At 44.5% G+C, this 15,748-nt stretch overlaps 1 protein-coding gene across 13 annotated transcripts in view; it reads left to right on the forward strand.

Annotated features, from left to right (window-relative positions):
• Positions 1 to 15,748, forward strand: part of Pard3 (par-3 family cell polarity regulator) — a 548,906-nt gene that overhangs the window by 518,238 nt on the left and 14,920 nt on the right. For all 13 annotated transcript variants that reach the window (XM_006531520.3, XM_006531523.3, XM_006531524.3 and 10 more), the window contains one exon: positions 11,443 to 11,563. In XM_006531520.3, the coding sequence (XP_006531583.1) occupies positions 11,443 to 11,563 (121 nt within the window). The remainder of the gene's footprint in view (positions 1 to 11,442; positions 11,564 to 15,748) is intronic.

The following is a 15,748-nucleotide window of genomic DNA, read 5'->3' on the forward strand; positions in this document are numbered from 1 at the left end:
ATTGTGTTTGACTCCCATCAGGGAAAGCCAGTGAGGGCTCCAAAGGGCTTTTCTGTTTTCTTACTGTTGGGTCCTGAAGCTGTGTGTTCCCAAGTCCATATGAGTTCTGCAGCTGGAGGTGTTTCCCTCAAGAAGTAAAGCTAAATTCCCCTCACTCCTGTGTGAGACCACTGACAGGCTAATAAGGAAGACCGATGATGGTGATCAAGAGAACTGCTTATAAAACGATGAGGTTGTTACCAGGGGCCACAGAGGACGGGTGAGCTTCCCACCAGCGAGGTGACCTCCCTGTGATCCGCAGAGCATCCCGGGACCCAGAACTGCCTTTATCAGAGAAGACTTGGGATTAACAGTCTTGATGACCAGCTTTTTAACCCAGAGAGTATAGCTCTATGGTTTTAATTTGTTATGATTTATTATACTGGAATTGGTGTGAAATGGCCAACAAATCACGGGTGTCACAATCTGGAGATGAATTTTATCAGCTGAGCAGAGGGAGCGCCCGTGGGATTTACACAAGCTTCTCATAATTCTTTTCATATTACAGATGATGAGGAAAACTGTAAAAAGAAACTGGAGGTGACGTGGTATTCCCTAAGTGGCTAATTTCACATGTGTACATAGACACATATAAATAGAGCTACTTGGTCTCTGTTTAGATGCCACTGTACAATTTAAAGTGATTGATTTATACACAGGCAGAGATCTATTTAGGGTGATTTGTACACAGGCAGAGATGTTTTTGCCTGAAATCCATTAACCCAATAAGACCAGGGCTCCGTATCTTATACATCTGGGTTATCTATGGAAAATGAAAACATGGCAAGGTATTTACCAGTTATATTTTTTTTTCATGTTTATATTTGACTGAATTTACATCAACCCACCAACATAGGAGTGCTAATTTGGGAGGAAGAGCTATTCCAAAATACCGAACACTATAAATATCCTCCTGCTTCACACACACACACACACACACACACACACACACACACACACACACACAAAATCTGCCCCTTTTCAAAGCTAACTTCACATGTATAATTAATTGGAACATCACATTCTTGCTTTGCAGCCCAAAGAGAAATTGAATTCAGGTGTTTGTGAAACATATGGGGGTGTACTATGAATTTATGACCTGTGGCCTGAGTGTAAAACCCCAAGATATTTGCTGCTAAAACTTAATGAAGCTTGTTATGGAGGAGCTATTTTTGTTTGTAATTTGATAGCCAGTGCATCTCTTAGTTTAGCCTCCCTACTCCTTCTCCCATTCCTCATCCATCTCGGAGCCTACAAGATGGCGGAAATCCTGTATCCCTGACCAGGAATCCTACTTTAGCTTTAGCAGCTTGAGAATTAGTTTGCCCCACATCATTTTGGTGTGTCCAAATTTTAACTCAGCATTTTCAGCCTTGTCAGTTGGACAGTGGACCAGAACCAGATCAATGCCTAGGAGCACTCCTTCCCACTAAAAAGAAGCAAACGTTTTCAAAGGATGACAACCATTGACCTTTTCTGAAGTAAGCAAAGATGCTGGGCAGGAGAGATGACTTAGTCCTAAGTGCTTGTTGCTGTGCCAACATGAGTGCCGGAGTACACACTCAGCTCTCACACAGAAATCTAGGCATAGTGACTTCGGTGCTGGGGAGGTAGGCACATAAGGAACCTTGCAACTTATAGCATAATTAGTGAGCTCCAGGTTCAGTGAGACCCTGAATTGAGGAAAACACCAGGTGTCAAACTCTGGTCTGCACCCTCGGGTATATAATACAGATCACACATACACGTACACACACATATGTACTCACACACATACACATACACACACACTCATACACATGCAAACACACACATGTATACACACATACACACATATGCATGCACACATGTACACACACATGCACACACACTGAGTAGGGCCCTTAACGTTATCATCATCATCTCCCTAAGAATAACCACCATGTTTCAGAGGACAGATCTTCCACTACACCCGCCTCTGCCTTGCTGCTTGTATCTCAGGTTGCACAGAATGCTCCAGACTTGAATGCCAAGAGGAAAAACAAAAGAGGGTGTTCCCTTCTAACAGATGGGTGTAATGAATTCAATGAGGAATCTGCATTTGCTTACTAATTTACAGCAACTAAGAACTTGCTTCTGATGTATGATGCAAATAAAAACTGTCTTCCTGTCAACAGAAGATTGGGATTATTTTATGGGATTACTAACTAGCACAGAACAAGCCCAGTGTCAGGAGGTGGCTTCCTCAGCTTTTAGCAGGTGCCACTGGGGTGCAGTGATACCCCCTCCATGATTCGCTGTCTCTGTGTAAGAGCTTATCTGCTTCTGCTCTATCATGCTGACTGTCCCGAAAGGCTTACAACCCCTCACATCCATAGTCGACATCACAGTAAGACATTGCTCAGTGATGTGAGGTGTTGCTGGTTGTGGCTGCCTGTTTCCAAGACTGCTTGACAAGTATGCCCCACATTGGTTGCTCCCATTGTCAGTCTCTTTCTGTTCCTGTCTCCCTGTTGCTTTAAGTGACATGTATGAGATATCTGTACTTTAGATTCAGTGTTGGGACAAAATAGGGATTCACAGTTGGACACCAGGAGCAGGCAGTTCTACAGGAAAGGGATTAACTTAGTTTGTCCCAGTCAACATGCTTTGAAAATGAACAGTTTGAGGAGTGCAGAGGTGGCTCAGCTGTGTAAGCACAAGAACCTGTGTTTGATCCCCAGAACCCATGTATAAAATGATGTGTGGGTGGTCCACACTCTGTAACCCTCATCCCAGGGAGTCAGAGTCACGGGGAACCTAGGGCTTGCTGACCTGTCCAACTCAGCAAAACAGATGAGTGTGAACCTGGGTTCAGCAAAGGACCTTCTATCTCTGTAAACAAAGTGGAGAGTGATCAAGGAAAAAAAACCTAGCATCATCTTTTGGTACACATGTGTATGCATGTACACACACATAGATGAATAGGATACCTGTCAAAGTGATGGAAACTTCTCAGTAGGAAAAAAAAAACTTTGATTGAGTATAGATTGCATTATTTCCAGGATCTGAAATATTTGGAAATTAACTTGTGTTTTAATTAGGACTAGAATAATGGCCCCTTTGCATCTCCAGTAATTGGGTGCCAAACACAGGTGTGAAATTCACTAGCATTTGGAATAGAATTTTGAGCTTAGGCCAGAAAGTAAATTGGTAGGGCTGAGGATCAGGCAAAAGTGAAGTGGCTGGGAGTGGAGGCTGGCATGCCTAATGAACATTTGCTGGGCAGCTATCCTGTTGAAACTGACAGTTTGAAGTCTCCCTGATAAGCCCAGGACCCTAAATGAATATCTCCTTATAGGTGACTTGTGAGAAAGCTCCATCAGCTCCTGGATCTCTTATGACCAGGGCAACATTTAATTGGGGCTGGCTTATACATACAGAGGTTCAGTCCATTATCATTAAGTCAGGAGCATAGCAATATCCAGGCAGGCATGGTGCAGGAGAAGCTCAGAATTCTATATCTTTATTGCAAAGCTGCTAGCAAAATACTGGCTTCAAGGCAGCTAGGATGAGGGTTTTAAAGACCCCCCCCACACACACACACAATGACACACCTACTCCAACAGGACCACTCCTTATAATAGTGCCACTCCCTGAGCTGAGCATATACAAACCCCACCACAGTCTCCTTCAGACATAGACACTAGGAACATAAGGCTCACCAGGTTGTCGGGAGACATCCAAATTTTCTTGAGTACTGATTTTTCAGAACAGAGTGTGGTAGGTGGTTTTAGTAGAGATCCTCCCACCCCCCAAAAGAAACAAGTCACCCTGAGCATTTGGAACGATAGCTATGGAGCAGTCTCTATATCTGCGGTGTTCCATGGCTTTACCTGTTAGGGTACGTAGTGGACGTCGATTTTCCAGTTGTATCTTTTATACCAGTGTTTACTTGGGGGACTTTCTTTCAGGCCAGGACTTTGTAGGGACCATCTTTAGAAATGATAGTGTCAGAGTCACCCCACCCCGAACAACAACCATCCATTTTCTCTGCTCTTTTGATGAGCCTGTTTTTGCAACAGTCCATGTTTATTTGGTTCCAGTATCAGGACAGAGTTGTATGTATTTTTAGTTCACATTAGCAAGTGAGAGCCATCCCATGCCACTCTCTAACATGAGTGAGCCGGGAATGGAGCATAAGTGCCTGAGGGACTGAGGGAGGGAGATCTAGAGAGCGCACGCCTGTGTGGGTGGTTCATAGCAAAAGACCTAGTAAGGACTGGTCAGGTTCTGCTCTGTTCTAAGCTGAGTTCCCTCAGCCTTGATGCTTAGATACAGACTTAGTTTAGTTCTGTGTTCACCCCCACCCCCGCCCCGCTCTTGCGCTCGCTCTCTCTCTCTCTCTCTCTCTCTGTGTGTGTGTGTGTGTGTCTACAGCATATATGTGTGCATGAGCCTGAATATATGACTAGTCAACTTCAGGTGTCTTCCTTAGTCTCTGTCCACCTTGTCTTTTGAGACAGGGATCTTTGCCACTCAGACTAGGATGACTGACAAGCCAACAGGCATCTGCTTGTATCCACCTCACATATTTTGCTGGTTAGTTTTTATGTCAGCTTGACCTGGGCCAGAGTCCTTTGGGAAGAGCCACCCTCAATTGAGAAAACAGATTGCTCTGTGGACAGGCCTGTGATGTATTTTAATTAGCGATTGATGTGGGAGGGCCCAAGTCACTGTGGGCCACGCCACCCCTTGCCTGGTGGTCCTGGGTGCTATAGGAAAGCAGACAGAGCAAGCTGTGAATACAAGCCAGTAAGCAGAATTCCTCCAGGTTCCCTGCCCTGTTTGAATTCCTGCCCTGGCTTCCTTCAGCCATGGAAATGTGACCTGAGAGTTGTAAGCTAAAAGAAACCTTTCCTTCCCAAGTTGTTTGTAGTCATGGTGTTTTATCTCAGCAGTAAAAACTCTGAATAATACACAGATTATAGGTGTGTGCCACCATATCTGGCTTTTTCTACATGGCTTCTGGGAATCAAGTCTGATGGCCCATGCTTACATGGAAATAACTGAGCTATCTCCCTGGTCTTGTTTATATTCTTATACTGTGGAAATGTTCTTGTCAAGAGCGTGAGAGAGCATACCCATGACAGTCACATTGCAAATCCCTCTTCTTATCATTTCCATAGATGTTCTGTTGGACATAGTAAGCCATCTGGCCGTGACCATTATCAGTGAGCTTTGTTTTCCTTGCCTGACAAATTAACACAAGTTCAGTCATTTCAGACGGCACACATCTGTATCCCATTTCTGAGTCTGGAGTCCAGACATGGCTCAGCTAGAGCCTCTGCTCAGGGTCTCAAAGTGGACAGAGACGAGGTTAGTGAAGCTGGTTATTCTGGGGAGGTTCTGCTGGAGAAGTCCAGACCTCCTTGCTCTTTCTTTGCAGCTCTGGAACTCGGGGCAGGCAGCTCCATTCCAGAGGTGAGCAGCATGGACGCCCTATTCTTAGGTGGTCCTGTAAGTGTACTCTCACACATCCAACAGTGATGTCTAGAAACAAATGTGGGCCCTGTCCACACTTGAGGGTGAGTTTCAGAAAAGCAGAGCACACAAGGTGAGGGCTCTGGGAGCCACTTTAAAGGGTGAGCTTCACAAATGTTTGCTGGATAATGGTCTCTGCCACAAGCCTCTGGTGATGACTGTGAATAGGACTGAGGAAAAGATGTATGTATGCTTGTTCTGAGAGGCACTGTAACGGTGTTTTCGTTGAAGGACACCTTGGGGAGAACTAAGCACAAAGCTGGCCTGGAAAGTTAGGAAACACTTCAGGGAGGTGGAATTTGATTTCCTGGTAGAATTTTGAAAGCTGAAAAGAGAGAGTGGGGGAGAAAGAACTATCGGAACAAATGTATCCCGTACCATATTTAGCTACTTTCTTCTTCAGTATCAGATATAACCATCACTGTCTCCTTTGGGGACCAGGGAAGGCTGGCCACAATCCAGTTAAACCTATTGTCCACCTTTATAATGGTGTCCACATCTTTCTTCTGTGGGCATGGCCACAGTCGCCAAGGTAGTAATGCCTACTTAACAAATGCATGGCTGGCTTGCTGTCTGTTTGAATTTGGGGTCTCTGTGTTCTACCCTTGCTTCTAGGTTTTCAGAGTTCTGTTCCATAATTAAAAATGCAAATGCCACAGTAATTTTAGTCTGTAAAGAATTCATCAGTTGCATTAAGCATTCCTTTCCCTCTGCAAACTCTCTTTGTTCCTCTAAGGAGATGGGTCCAGAATTCAAGCTCACAAGAGAGTATGACTAGGTTCAATTTGTATTGGAAGGAGAAGGTGGACTAGTAGGCTGTAAGGATGAGACCCATTTCAGATATTTGGTACACTTTAGTAGCCACCAGGCATTCCTTTTGGATACCAGAATCTGTGGATGCCCAAGTTCCTTTTATAATGTTAAAGAATATTTGCATATAAAAATCTATGAACATATATGCCCGTATACTTTAAATCCTGTCTAGGTTTGTAACACCTGACACCCATGATCCCCATGTAAATTACCAGTATGCTTAATTATGTACAGACTCAGAATAACAACAGTTTAAAAGTTACTAATGAGCTGGTGAAATGGCTCAGTTGGTAAAGGTACTTGTTGCCAAGTACCTGAGCAGTGGAAGGAAAACGTTGGTCTCTCTAGCACCAAGAGGTTGCATTCTCGCAATTTTAATGAGTCGTTTGATAAAGCCCCAAACTTCTAAAAAGTTAAGGGGGCAGAGAGATTGCAAAGAGGTTAAGCACACCGACTTTTCTTCCTGAGAACCTGGGTTCAATTCCCAGGACCCACCTGTTGTCTCAACCTTCTGTTAATTCCAGTCCCAGGAGATCTGATGCCCTCCTGTGGCCTCTGTGGGCACTGCATATACGTGATGCAGTAGTATGCCTGCCTGTCAAACATCCATACATATAAAAACACATAGTAAAAATAAACAAAAAATTAACAGCTGATCTTAACAGCTTCCTTCCCACCCCCAATATTTTCTACACATGGCCTGCTGAGCCCCAGGAATAACTCTATCTCCAAACCCACTGCATCTGTCCCTCAGGACTGCCATTCAGAGATCAAGGGGCTGCAGTTGACATGGTAGAAATAAATGACTTAGGAAAGCAAACAGAAAACAGCAGTGCAGAATATAAAGTAGTGGTAGCTACTGACTGCCAACTGCCCTCTTGTGTTTGGCTTGTCTTGGATCAAAACAATACATTAAGTCAATGGTTAAATTTAAGGTAAAATAATATTTATAATTTCTGTTTTTCTGGGCGGTGGTGGCACACACCTTTCTGGTGGTTTTGGGTTTGTTGTTGTTGTTGTTGTTTTTCTTTTAAACCTTTATAGATTTGTTGTGACTTTCCCATCATGCAGTGCAGTCCTGCTCCTCTCCCTGTCCCTTTACACACACACACACACACACACACCACCACCACCACCACCATCAACAACAACATCAACAACAAAACAAAGCATAGAAGGCGTCTCATCGTGAAAGCTGTAGTGTGTCACAGTGTTCCTCACAGTGTACCTCTCTGCCTGCACATCTTCACTTGAGAGTGTTCATTGCTTGAGATACCCGGTTTCTGTGATACTATCAATATTGGACCCTCATCAGGACTCCTCCCCAATATCCTGTTGTTTCCCTGTGTGCTGGAGATCCTGTAGATTTAGAACAGCAGGGCTGGCCTTTTCATGGGTCTCAGCCTTCCACAGATGATACAGGTTTTGAGATGGGCCAATTCAGAGTCCTGGATCTGGGCCTGGGTGGTAGTTGAGCTGGTCAGCCTGCTGGCTCTACCTTATCTTCACCACCAGGGGGAGCGCTCCAGCACTGCTCCAGCTAGAGGTGTCACACACCTTTAATCTCAGCACTCAGGAGGCAGAGGTAGGCGATTTCAGAGTTCAAGGTCAGCCTGGTCTACAGAGTGAGTTCCAGGACAGTTGGGGTTACACCGAGAAACGCTGTCTGGAAAACCAAAATCAAACAAACAAAACAAAAGAAAGGAAGGAAGGAAGGAAGGAAAGAAAGAAAGAAAGAAAGAAAGAGTGAGCTAGGAATGGATAATTCAGTTGGTAAAGTTCTTACTGTGCACACACATAGGGAACTAAGTTTGATCTCCAGCACCCATGTTAAAACAAAACAAAACACTGGCAATGATAATCCCAATATAAAGAAATAGAGACAGGCAAATTCTGGGGCTTGCTGGCCAGCCAGTCTAGTCTAGTCAGTGAGCCCCAGGTCCTAGTTAGGTTCGGTCATATAAAGTAAGTTACCTGAGGGACAACATCCAAGTTGACTTCTGCCTTCCATGTGCATCTGTACATGTATCCATAGAAACATGAGAATACACATACATACTCACACACTGAAGGTAAATTGAAGAACATTCTCTGGCCTGTTGGAACCTAGAACCCCTCCCCTACCATCTTAGAGCCTACTTGTTGAATGTCTCCTGGGCCCTGCCCTGATTGGCTCAGTCTTCATAAACAGCACACTTACCATATTCTCCTAGATGGTCATTCTCAGACCAGTAAGTGGGGACAGGGACGGTTGTGCAACCTGTGCCCTCACCCTGTATACCAAGAGTATCAAGTTAGCAGGCCTGCAGAAGCTCCTCTTACACTTAGCACAAATAAATGTGTCAGCTGTCATAAGGGAGAAACACACACGGCCCACCAGGAAGCTCCAAGCCAGGTGTCCTGTTTCTAATGACCTCCAAGTCCCACTATACCATGCATCTATGATGGGCCAGAAGTCTGTAGGACAGGACCCAGAATACAGTAGAATAAAGCCTACATCATTATTGAACTAAAGCAAATTTTCAAATAGTACACACACACACACACATGCACACACACAAGCAGTCAAGCTACAGAAACCAGTATTGCAAGAGAAACTAAGTGTTAGCATTTGGACCAAAGTTGTCTTTTGTATGTTAGTAGAGAGCATGCTAAACCCCCATCATCTGTGTACAGATCCTCATGATATGGGGTCTCTGGAAATGCAATTTCTAGACTCCTCATTAAGACTTCTTTTGTCTCAGTCATCCTTTGAATCTACTTTGGTGCTGTTTTTATTTTATTCCTCACTGGGGTTGGGAAAATAGGAAGAAAAGAAACAGACCAGTTTTAAATTGGCACAAGCCTTAATCTAGGTTGATTGGGATGTGTAGGGATTAGTCACTGTTGCTAATGAATATTTAAATCTCCTTTGGCTTTCTTGGCAAAAGAGCTCATCAGAGTTTTCAAAGCCCAGATTTGAATGATTGGCCCATCACAGCCTGGCCTGAGAAACAAGTAAGCTGGTACAATAGTTCCCTCTCTTGAAGCCAGGTCTCACCTCCACACTGCCAATGGGTTTTCCCAAAGGGCGCTTGATGGCCTTCCCGTCCTCGGAAATCATCATCATCAATCATGAAAGCATCGCAGCCCACCTTCAGCTAAAGCCAGAAAAGTGGTGTTGCTGGTTTAGGGCAAGCCGGTCTAATTCTGTAGAACACTGGCTGAAAGAAACCAGAGGAAAGAATAGGAACTGGGCAGATTGGGAAACCAAGGCCCAGGGGAGATCTAGAGCTGATCCCAGAAGGCCACTGAAGTTACCAAAACTGAAACTAAGGACCTTGTCAGCCACCTTGTTGGGGAATGACTTTCACCTCATCACGGGCAGTGGAAGATTGGTTTTCATCACTTGCTTGGATTTCATGAGACCCATAAATGTACAGTTACTGCGTGGAAACAGTTGAGCAGTGGTCCTGGTGAGGTGGGAGCACTTTCATAGTTAGTCTTGCCTCCGATCATCCTCCCATTGATACATGTTGGGAGCAAAAATCCACAGTCAGTAAAGGGATAGTAATGTTAAGGGAACGGTAATGTTACAGGGACAGTAATGTTGGAAAATGCTCACTTTTCTGTCACTATGCTGGCATCTAGCATAGTGTTTATGCATGTATGTATCTGTGAATGTATGGATGTTCGATGTGTTTTGTGTGTGTGTGGTATGTGCATGCATATACGTGTGTGAATATGTGCATAGCATGCCTAGACAGTCAGTGTTGGTATGGAAGAGAAGGAACTGTAGGCTGGTAGCTAGTGCTAATATCCTGGAACAAGAGTCAGCTATATCTCTATTTTAAAAAGCCAGTAGGAATAGTGACCTGCATGCTTCAGAAGCAGGAGGGAACTTTTGAGACTGCACCAACAGCTACCTGATTCGAAACAGTACATTTACAGACCTGTTAACTTTCATGTTCTCAGACCAATCCAACCAAAACATTTGCCAGTCACCCCCTTAAAATGTCAGTTTTCACATTTGGTGAGGTGAGGGGAAACTGCCTTCTCTACCAATCTTTACAGCTGTTCTTACTACAAAGGGAAGCTCAGTGTTGTACAAAATGATGAAAGAATCATTGTTTAAGCAAGTGGTTTGCTCAAACACTACCTTAACTTGATTTTTCTACTTTTCTCATTATACTGTGAAAATCATATCTTGTGTGTGGCCTTGATGACATGTGAACAGGAAGCTGATGAAATAGCGATATGATACAGTCTTGCATATCAGCAAGGACATGCACATATTCACACATGTATTCACATGCACATACTACACACATGAACATCTGTACATTCATAGATACATATATGCATAAACATACAATCATGTATGCACAGAGATACCCACACAGGTGCATATATATTTATGGTTTGCAACTCGGCAGAGAAAACATGCTAGGTTGGCTTTGTACCCCCGAGCCACATCTCCAGCTTCGTTTAATTTTTGGTATGATTTTTAATTTGAGACAGAATCTCACTAAACTGCTCAGGCATGAAGAGAACTTTCGATCCTCCTGCCTCGGCTTCCCACACAGACATCAGAACCCTCAGTATATGCTACATTTGGCTTGTGAGGCTGAGTGTTGTTGCTGTTTGTTGGGGGGAGGTTAGTGTCATGCCACTTGATTAGGATGGTATTTATAGAAGATAATTATCTCTGTTTCATATGTAAAAGTCAAGGAAGAATGACGTGCTGTGGGCTAGGGAGCTGGAGGAACTGGTCTGGACCCTAATTGTTCTGATGACCAAAGCCACATCCTTCCAAACCTTTGCCACCAGCACCTAACCAGATTATAGAAAGGAAGTGAGACCTTGAAAAGAGGTCTCTCTCTCCAAACACAGTTCACTCTCTCAGAGCTCTGCCAGTATAGCCGCAGTGAGCCTAAGTCCTGAGAACAAATGGCCATTTCAGATGCCCAGATTCTGTTGTAAAAATCCACTTCCTGTTTGAGCAACATTCCACAGCTAGCTGCCCTTCCTCCCCCTGCCCCCCTCCCCCAACTGTGATTTATGGTTGCTTTTTCTTGAGGGTGTTCACGGTTGCCCCTTCTCTTTTAGCAATCGATCCACTCCTAGCAACCATGACCGGATACAGCGTCTACGGCAAGAGTTCCAGCAAGCCAAACAGGATGAGGATGTGGAAGACCGGCGCCGTACCTACAGCTTTGAGCAATCTTGGGTGAGTGTTTGGTCCCTCTGCCCAGCAAATAGGCTAACAGCTGCCCTGAAAGAGAGGCCCCTGAGCTATGACCTCAGTCCTTTATGAAATAAGACAAGATGGAGCCAAATCCCTCTGACCTTTAGCATTCTGACCTTTCCCTCATTTCCATCTGGGTTCCATCATTGCTAATCTCATTTTGTATCTTGTTCTACCATCTGTCTGCTGTGTAATAGGTTCAAAATAGCTGTATGATGAGACACCACCACAGAATGTCTGCTCTCTATCCACTGCATTTGCTATTAGGTTTACTCAATGCCTTTTCGTAGAGCAGAGCCAACGTAAGTTCAGCTCATGATCCTTTGTGTCTTTGAGACAGAAATTGGTAATTCTCTGTTCTCTAACCTCCCTTGGTACTTTTTGTTTTGTTCTGTTATGTTTTATTGAGACAGGGCCTCATATAGCCCAGGCTACCCCCATTTCCATCCCCCATCTATATAGTCAAGAATAACCTTGAACTCCTGATCCTCCTGCTTCTGTTTCCCATGGAAACAGAAACATGCATCATCATGCCTGTTAGCTGTGGTTGCTGGTCATCAAACCCAGGACTTCACGCATCCTGGGCAAGCACTCTCTACCAACTGAGCCACATCCCCAGTCCTGTCAAGTATTTGTCGAATTCCTGTTTGTCTGTTTTCACCTCTCTTCTCATCCATCCCATGTGCGGCCATTTCAGTGATCTCCACAGAACAAAACTGTGGCTGCTACTCCTGTGTCCTGCATCTGTGAAACTTGGTGGCACATCTGGGTAGAGAGATGGCAAAAGAGTAGGGGTTGTAGACAGGAAAGGTTTGTTTGGAAGGCTTTCTGGGGAGGGTGGGAATGAGTCAGTAAGAGCTGCTCACAGAGGCAAACACCCCTCTGGGCTTTAAAACTTCAAGCCCTGGTGGTAGGTCCACCCCCATTGACTGTCTGGAGGACTAAGAGAGAAGGAAACAAATTTTTAGAGAAACTCTGATTGAGATGGGAGAGACCAACAGGTAAAAGGCCAGGATGTGCTTCAGTCCTGATGAGAATTCTGGGGTCAGAGCTAGTTAGTCTGAGTAGGGGGACCTGTGCAGCTAGAAGTTGGGTCACCCCAGTAGCTCAAGAGTATGTAAGAATGGCCAGATGCCTAAGAACTATAGTGGGGCAGCTGTGCTGTCCTTGTACTTGAGGCACAGAAGCTGAGGAGCCATGCCCAGAGGTTAATGAGTCCCTTCAAAACAGTTCTTGGAATAAAATGCATTGTACCAGATTTCTGGATAGGTTGGAGGAAGAATGATGTTAGAAAAGACTTGAGTTAGGCACATGGTCCTCCTTGACAGAGGAAGGCTGGACCTCCCAGCTGAGGTGAATCTGACAGGTGGCTGGTTTGAGAGAAGAATGGACCAAGATAGAGATCTAGAAAGAGTACAGCCATGCCCACCTTCCTTCTGGACTCTCAGGGTGAACTTCCAGCCCTTCTTGCTCCTAATACCCAATTCATCAAGTGTACTGGGCAAGCAAGAGACCTTCAAAGGTTTCTGATCAAGGAGCTTAATGATGATATGGAAGATTGATTTGGAAGGAAAGTCCTGCATTAGGGAGATAGCCCTCACCTTGGATCAAGTGAGGAAGACCAGCCTTAGAATGGCCAGAGGTGGTGTGAGACCTGTGTTCAGGTGTGAAAATTTCCCAAGTCCATCGTTGCCCGACCTTAGGTGTTATAAACCAATCCAACATCTAAACAACTATCCAGTTTTCTTCTGGAGCTGTTCTGCTCTTAGAGGTGTTTTCATTATAAGGGATCTGATTTATTCTCTGGTAAATTGAGTCATCTCTGTAGCAACAGGACGGAACATTATAATGGACTGGCGTTGTTTGGTGTGATTGACTCCATCTCACCCTAAGAGGTTTCCTAAAGAAGGGTTCTCATGTGATGTGTAGTAAATAGTTAACTACATCTGAAGAGAGTACCAGGCACAGTGTGAAGCCAAAGGGGAACACAGCCACCACAGATGGAAGCAGTTGTCACACACTCCGCTCTAACCTGTAAGCCCCTACACAGCTTGACAGTCCCACAGTTTGCTATGAGGCACACTATTGGTTACCCAGGAATGTGGCTTTTAGTCCAGCATCTTCTCTGCATTCATTTTTTCAGTTAATGACTTGATTTGTAAACTCCCTGAATGCTCACAGTGCCCCGCCATCATGCAGTATGAAAGAACAAAGCCCTGATAGAAAACTGTGTATTCTTAAAACCGTGCAGTGGAGCTGATGCAAAGAAAGCCATTCTCAATCCTTCTGCCTCAACCTCTCGAGTACCAGGATTACAGGTGTGGATACCACTCCTGGCTTCCAACCAACCAATGGTCACATTGTACCTGCATGATGGAACTTCAAGTTTGAGTTCAAGTGACTTTCTCTCAGTGTAGGGTATTTTCATTGAGAGAATTTGGAAGGATTTTTATAGAGGTCTGAATGAGGAAGTATCTGTGATTCAAGTGTTTCCTGTCTCTTTAATGGGAGCAATCACTCTAGAGAAAAGATCGGAGAAGACCTTGCACTTTGGAAATTCAACTACCGAGGGTCATAGGTTAGATTACAGTGTGCCAGGTGCCATTGTAACTTGTATATCAGAGGCTGATCTTTTTATTTTTCATTTTATATCAGAGGTCTCTCCCTTTTGCTGACCACATATGTGAACTTACAGCAGCCATCATTCCGCTCTGCTCAGTCATCTTAGTATCTGCTCTCCTGTTCCCTCACTGAGAGCTTCTAGTGTAACCTAGCAGAATGTAAGCTCCTCTGGTTTTTATTGTCCCTTTGGTGGCTAGAAATTTTCTTTCTTCCCATGTGTTGCTGACCTGGTAGAATCCCACCCCCCCAACCATACTGGGAAGGTGTGAGAGTGTGTTCTCACATGTAACAGTCCACACATTTTATTGTTAAAGAATATCAAGTTCATCTTTCACCATAGCACATATAAGTTGAAGTCACAGTGTAGCCAGATGTATCGAATAGTTTAGTAGTGAACAACTCCATCTACAGATGTATCTCATAGTTTCCTAGTCAACAATTTCATCTACAAATGTATCACATAGGGAGTTTCCTCGCCAATGACTCCATCTACAGAGCTTCCTGCAGCAAAAAATTACTGCAAGTAGCCCCAAAACCTCATCTATTTTGGAAATGTTCAGTGTAGACCCCAGCAGTGTGGAATGCACCTGCTCATGGGCCTTTGTTCAAGGCAGTATCTGAGTTGGAGAGAGCTGGTTTGTGGCACAAAAGGCCTTTAGAAGAGCACAGGCCCAGAAAATTTCTGAGCTCTGTCATTGGAAAATATTCTCTCTCAGGCTGAGGAAGAGAAAATGCAGGTTCTTCCCCACCCATGCAGGTGCCACCTAAACAAAGCCTTAACTCTGCCCTAAGGTAACTTAATGCAAGTTACTGAGTAGCTGGGGCGCTGGGGTGTTCATTATTATGGTGTCCCGGGTTTAGATGGAACCTACAGTTGCTCAAAGAGTTAAATTGCAGGCTGTACACACACACAAGAGTACAGAATGTCAGGGGCCTCAGGAAACCCACAGGCGATGTGCTGGCTGGAAGAAATTGAGAAGTAGGATAACAGAGACTTGAATAATATTGCTAATTCCTTTCCATTCCCAGTCTGTAGTGACCAGAAGTACATTAATCCTTCAAGGAAAAAACTGACCCTGTGCAGTGTGAATGTCCTCATCCTTCCTGAGCTTGCTTTGTTCCTTGCACTCTAAACGAACCGAAAATCTGCCTTTTCTTCCATCTTACTGAAAGGTGTGGGCTTAAAGTGCGTCTTTCTATCTTAACAGTGCTTTGCCTGGTCTAATCAGGAGCCCAGTACAAGGCAGGGTTGATCTGCCTCCCTGGTTGCTTCCCACAGGTCAGGGGATTTGAGAACTGCAGGTTTGGTTTTGTTGTCATTGCATTAATGACTTGCAAGACATCTGCTGCTTCTGCTTCCTAGATGTTCCTTGTCCTTCATTCAGAAGACATCAGCCTCCCTCCATGACTGCAGTTCATACTGCACGGAGAGTCCTTTCCTTGGAAATCTATTTTAGCAGTGGAGGGCTATCAATACCTTATGGAGAAAGCCCCTTGCTATACAGCAAAGTAGACCCCTTGCTTTAGGCTCCATAACCACCTCTG

This window comes from Mus musculus, chromosome 8 (assembly GCF_000001635.26).
Source record: "Mus musculus strain C57BL/6J chromosome 8, GRCm38.p6 C57BL/6J".
Taxonomy (NCBI): domain Eukaryota; kingdom Metazoa; phylum Chordata; class Mammalia; order Rodentia; family Muridae; genus Mus; species Mus musculus.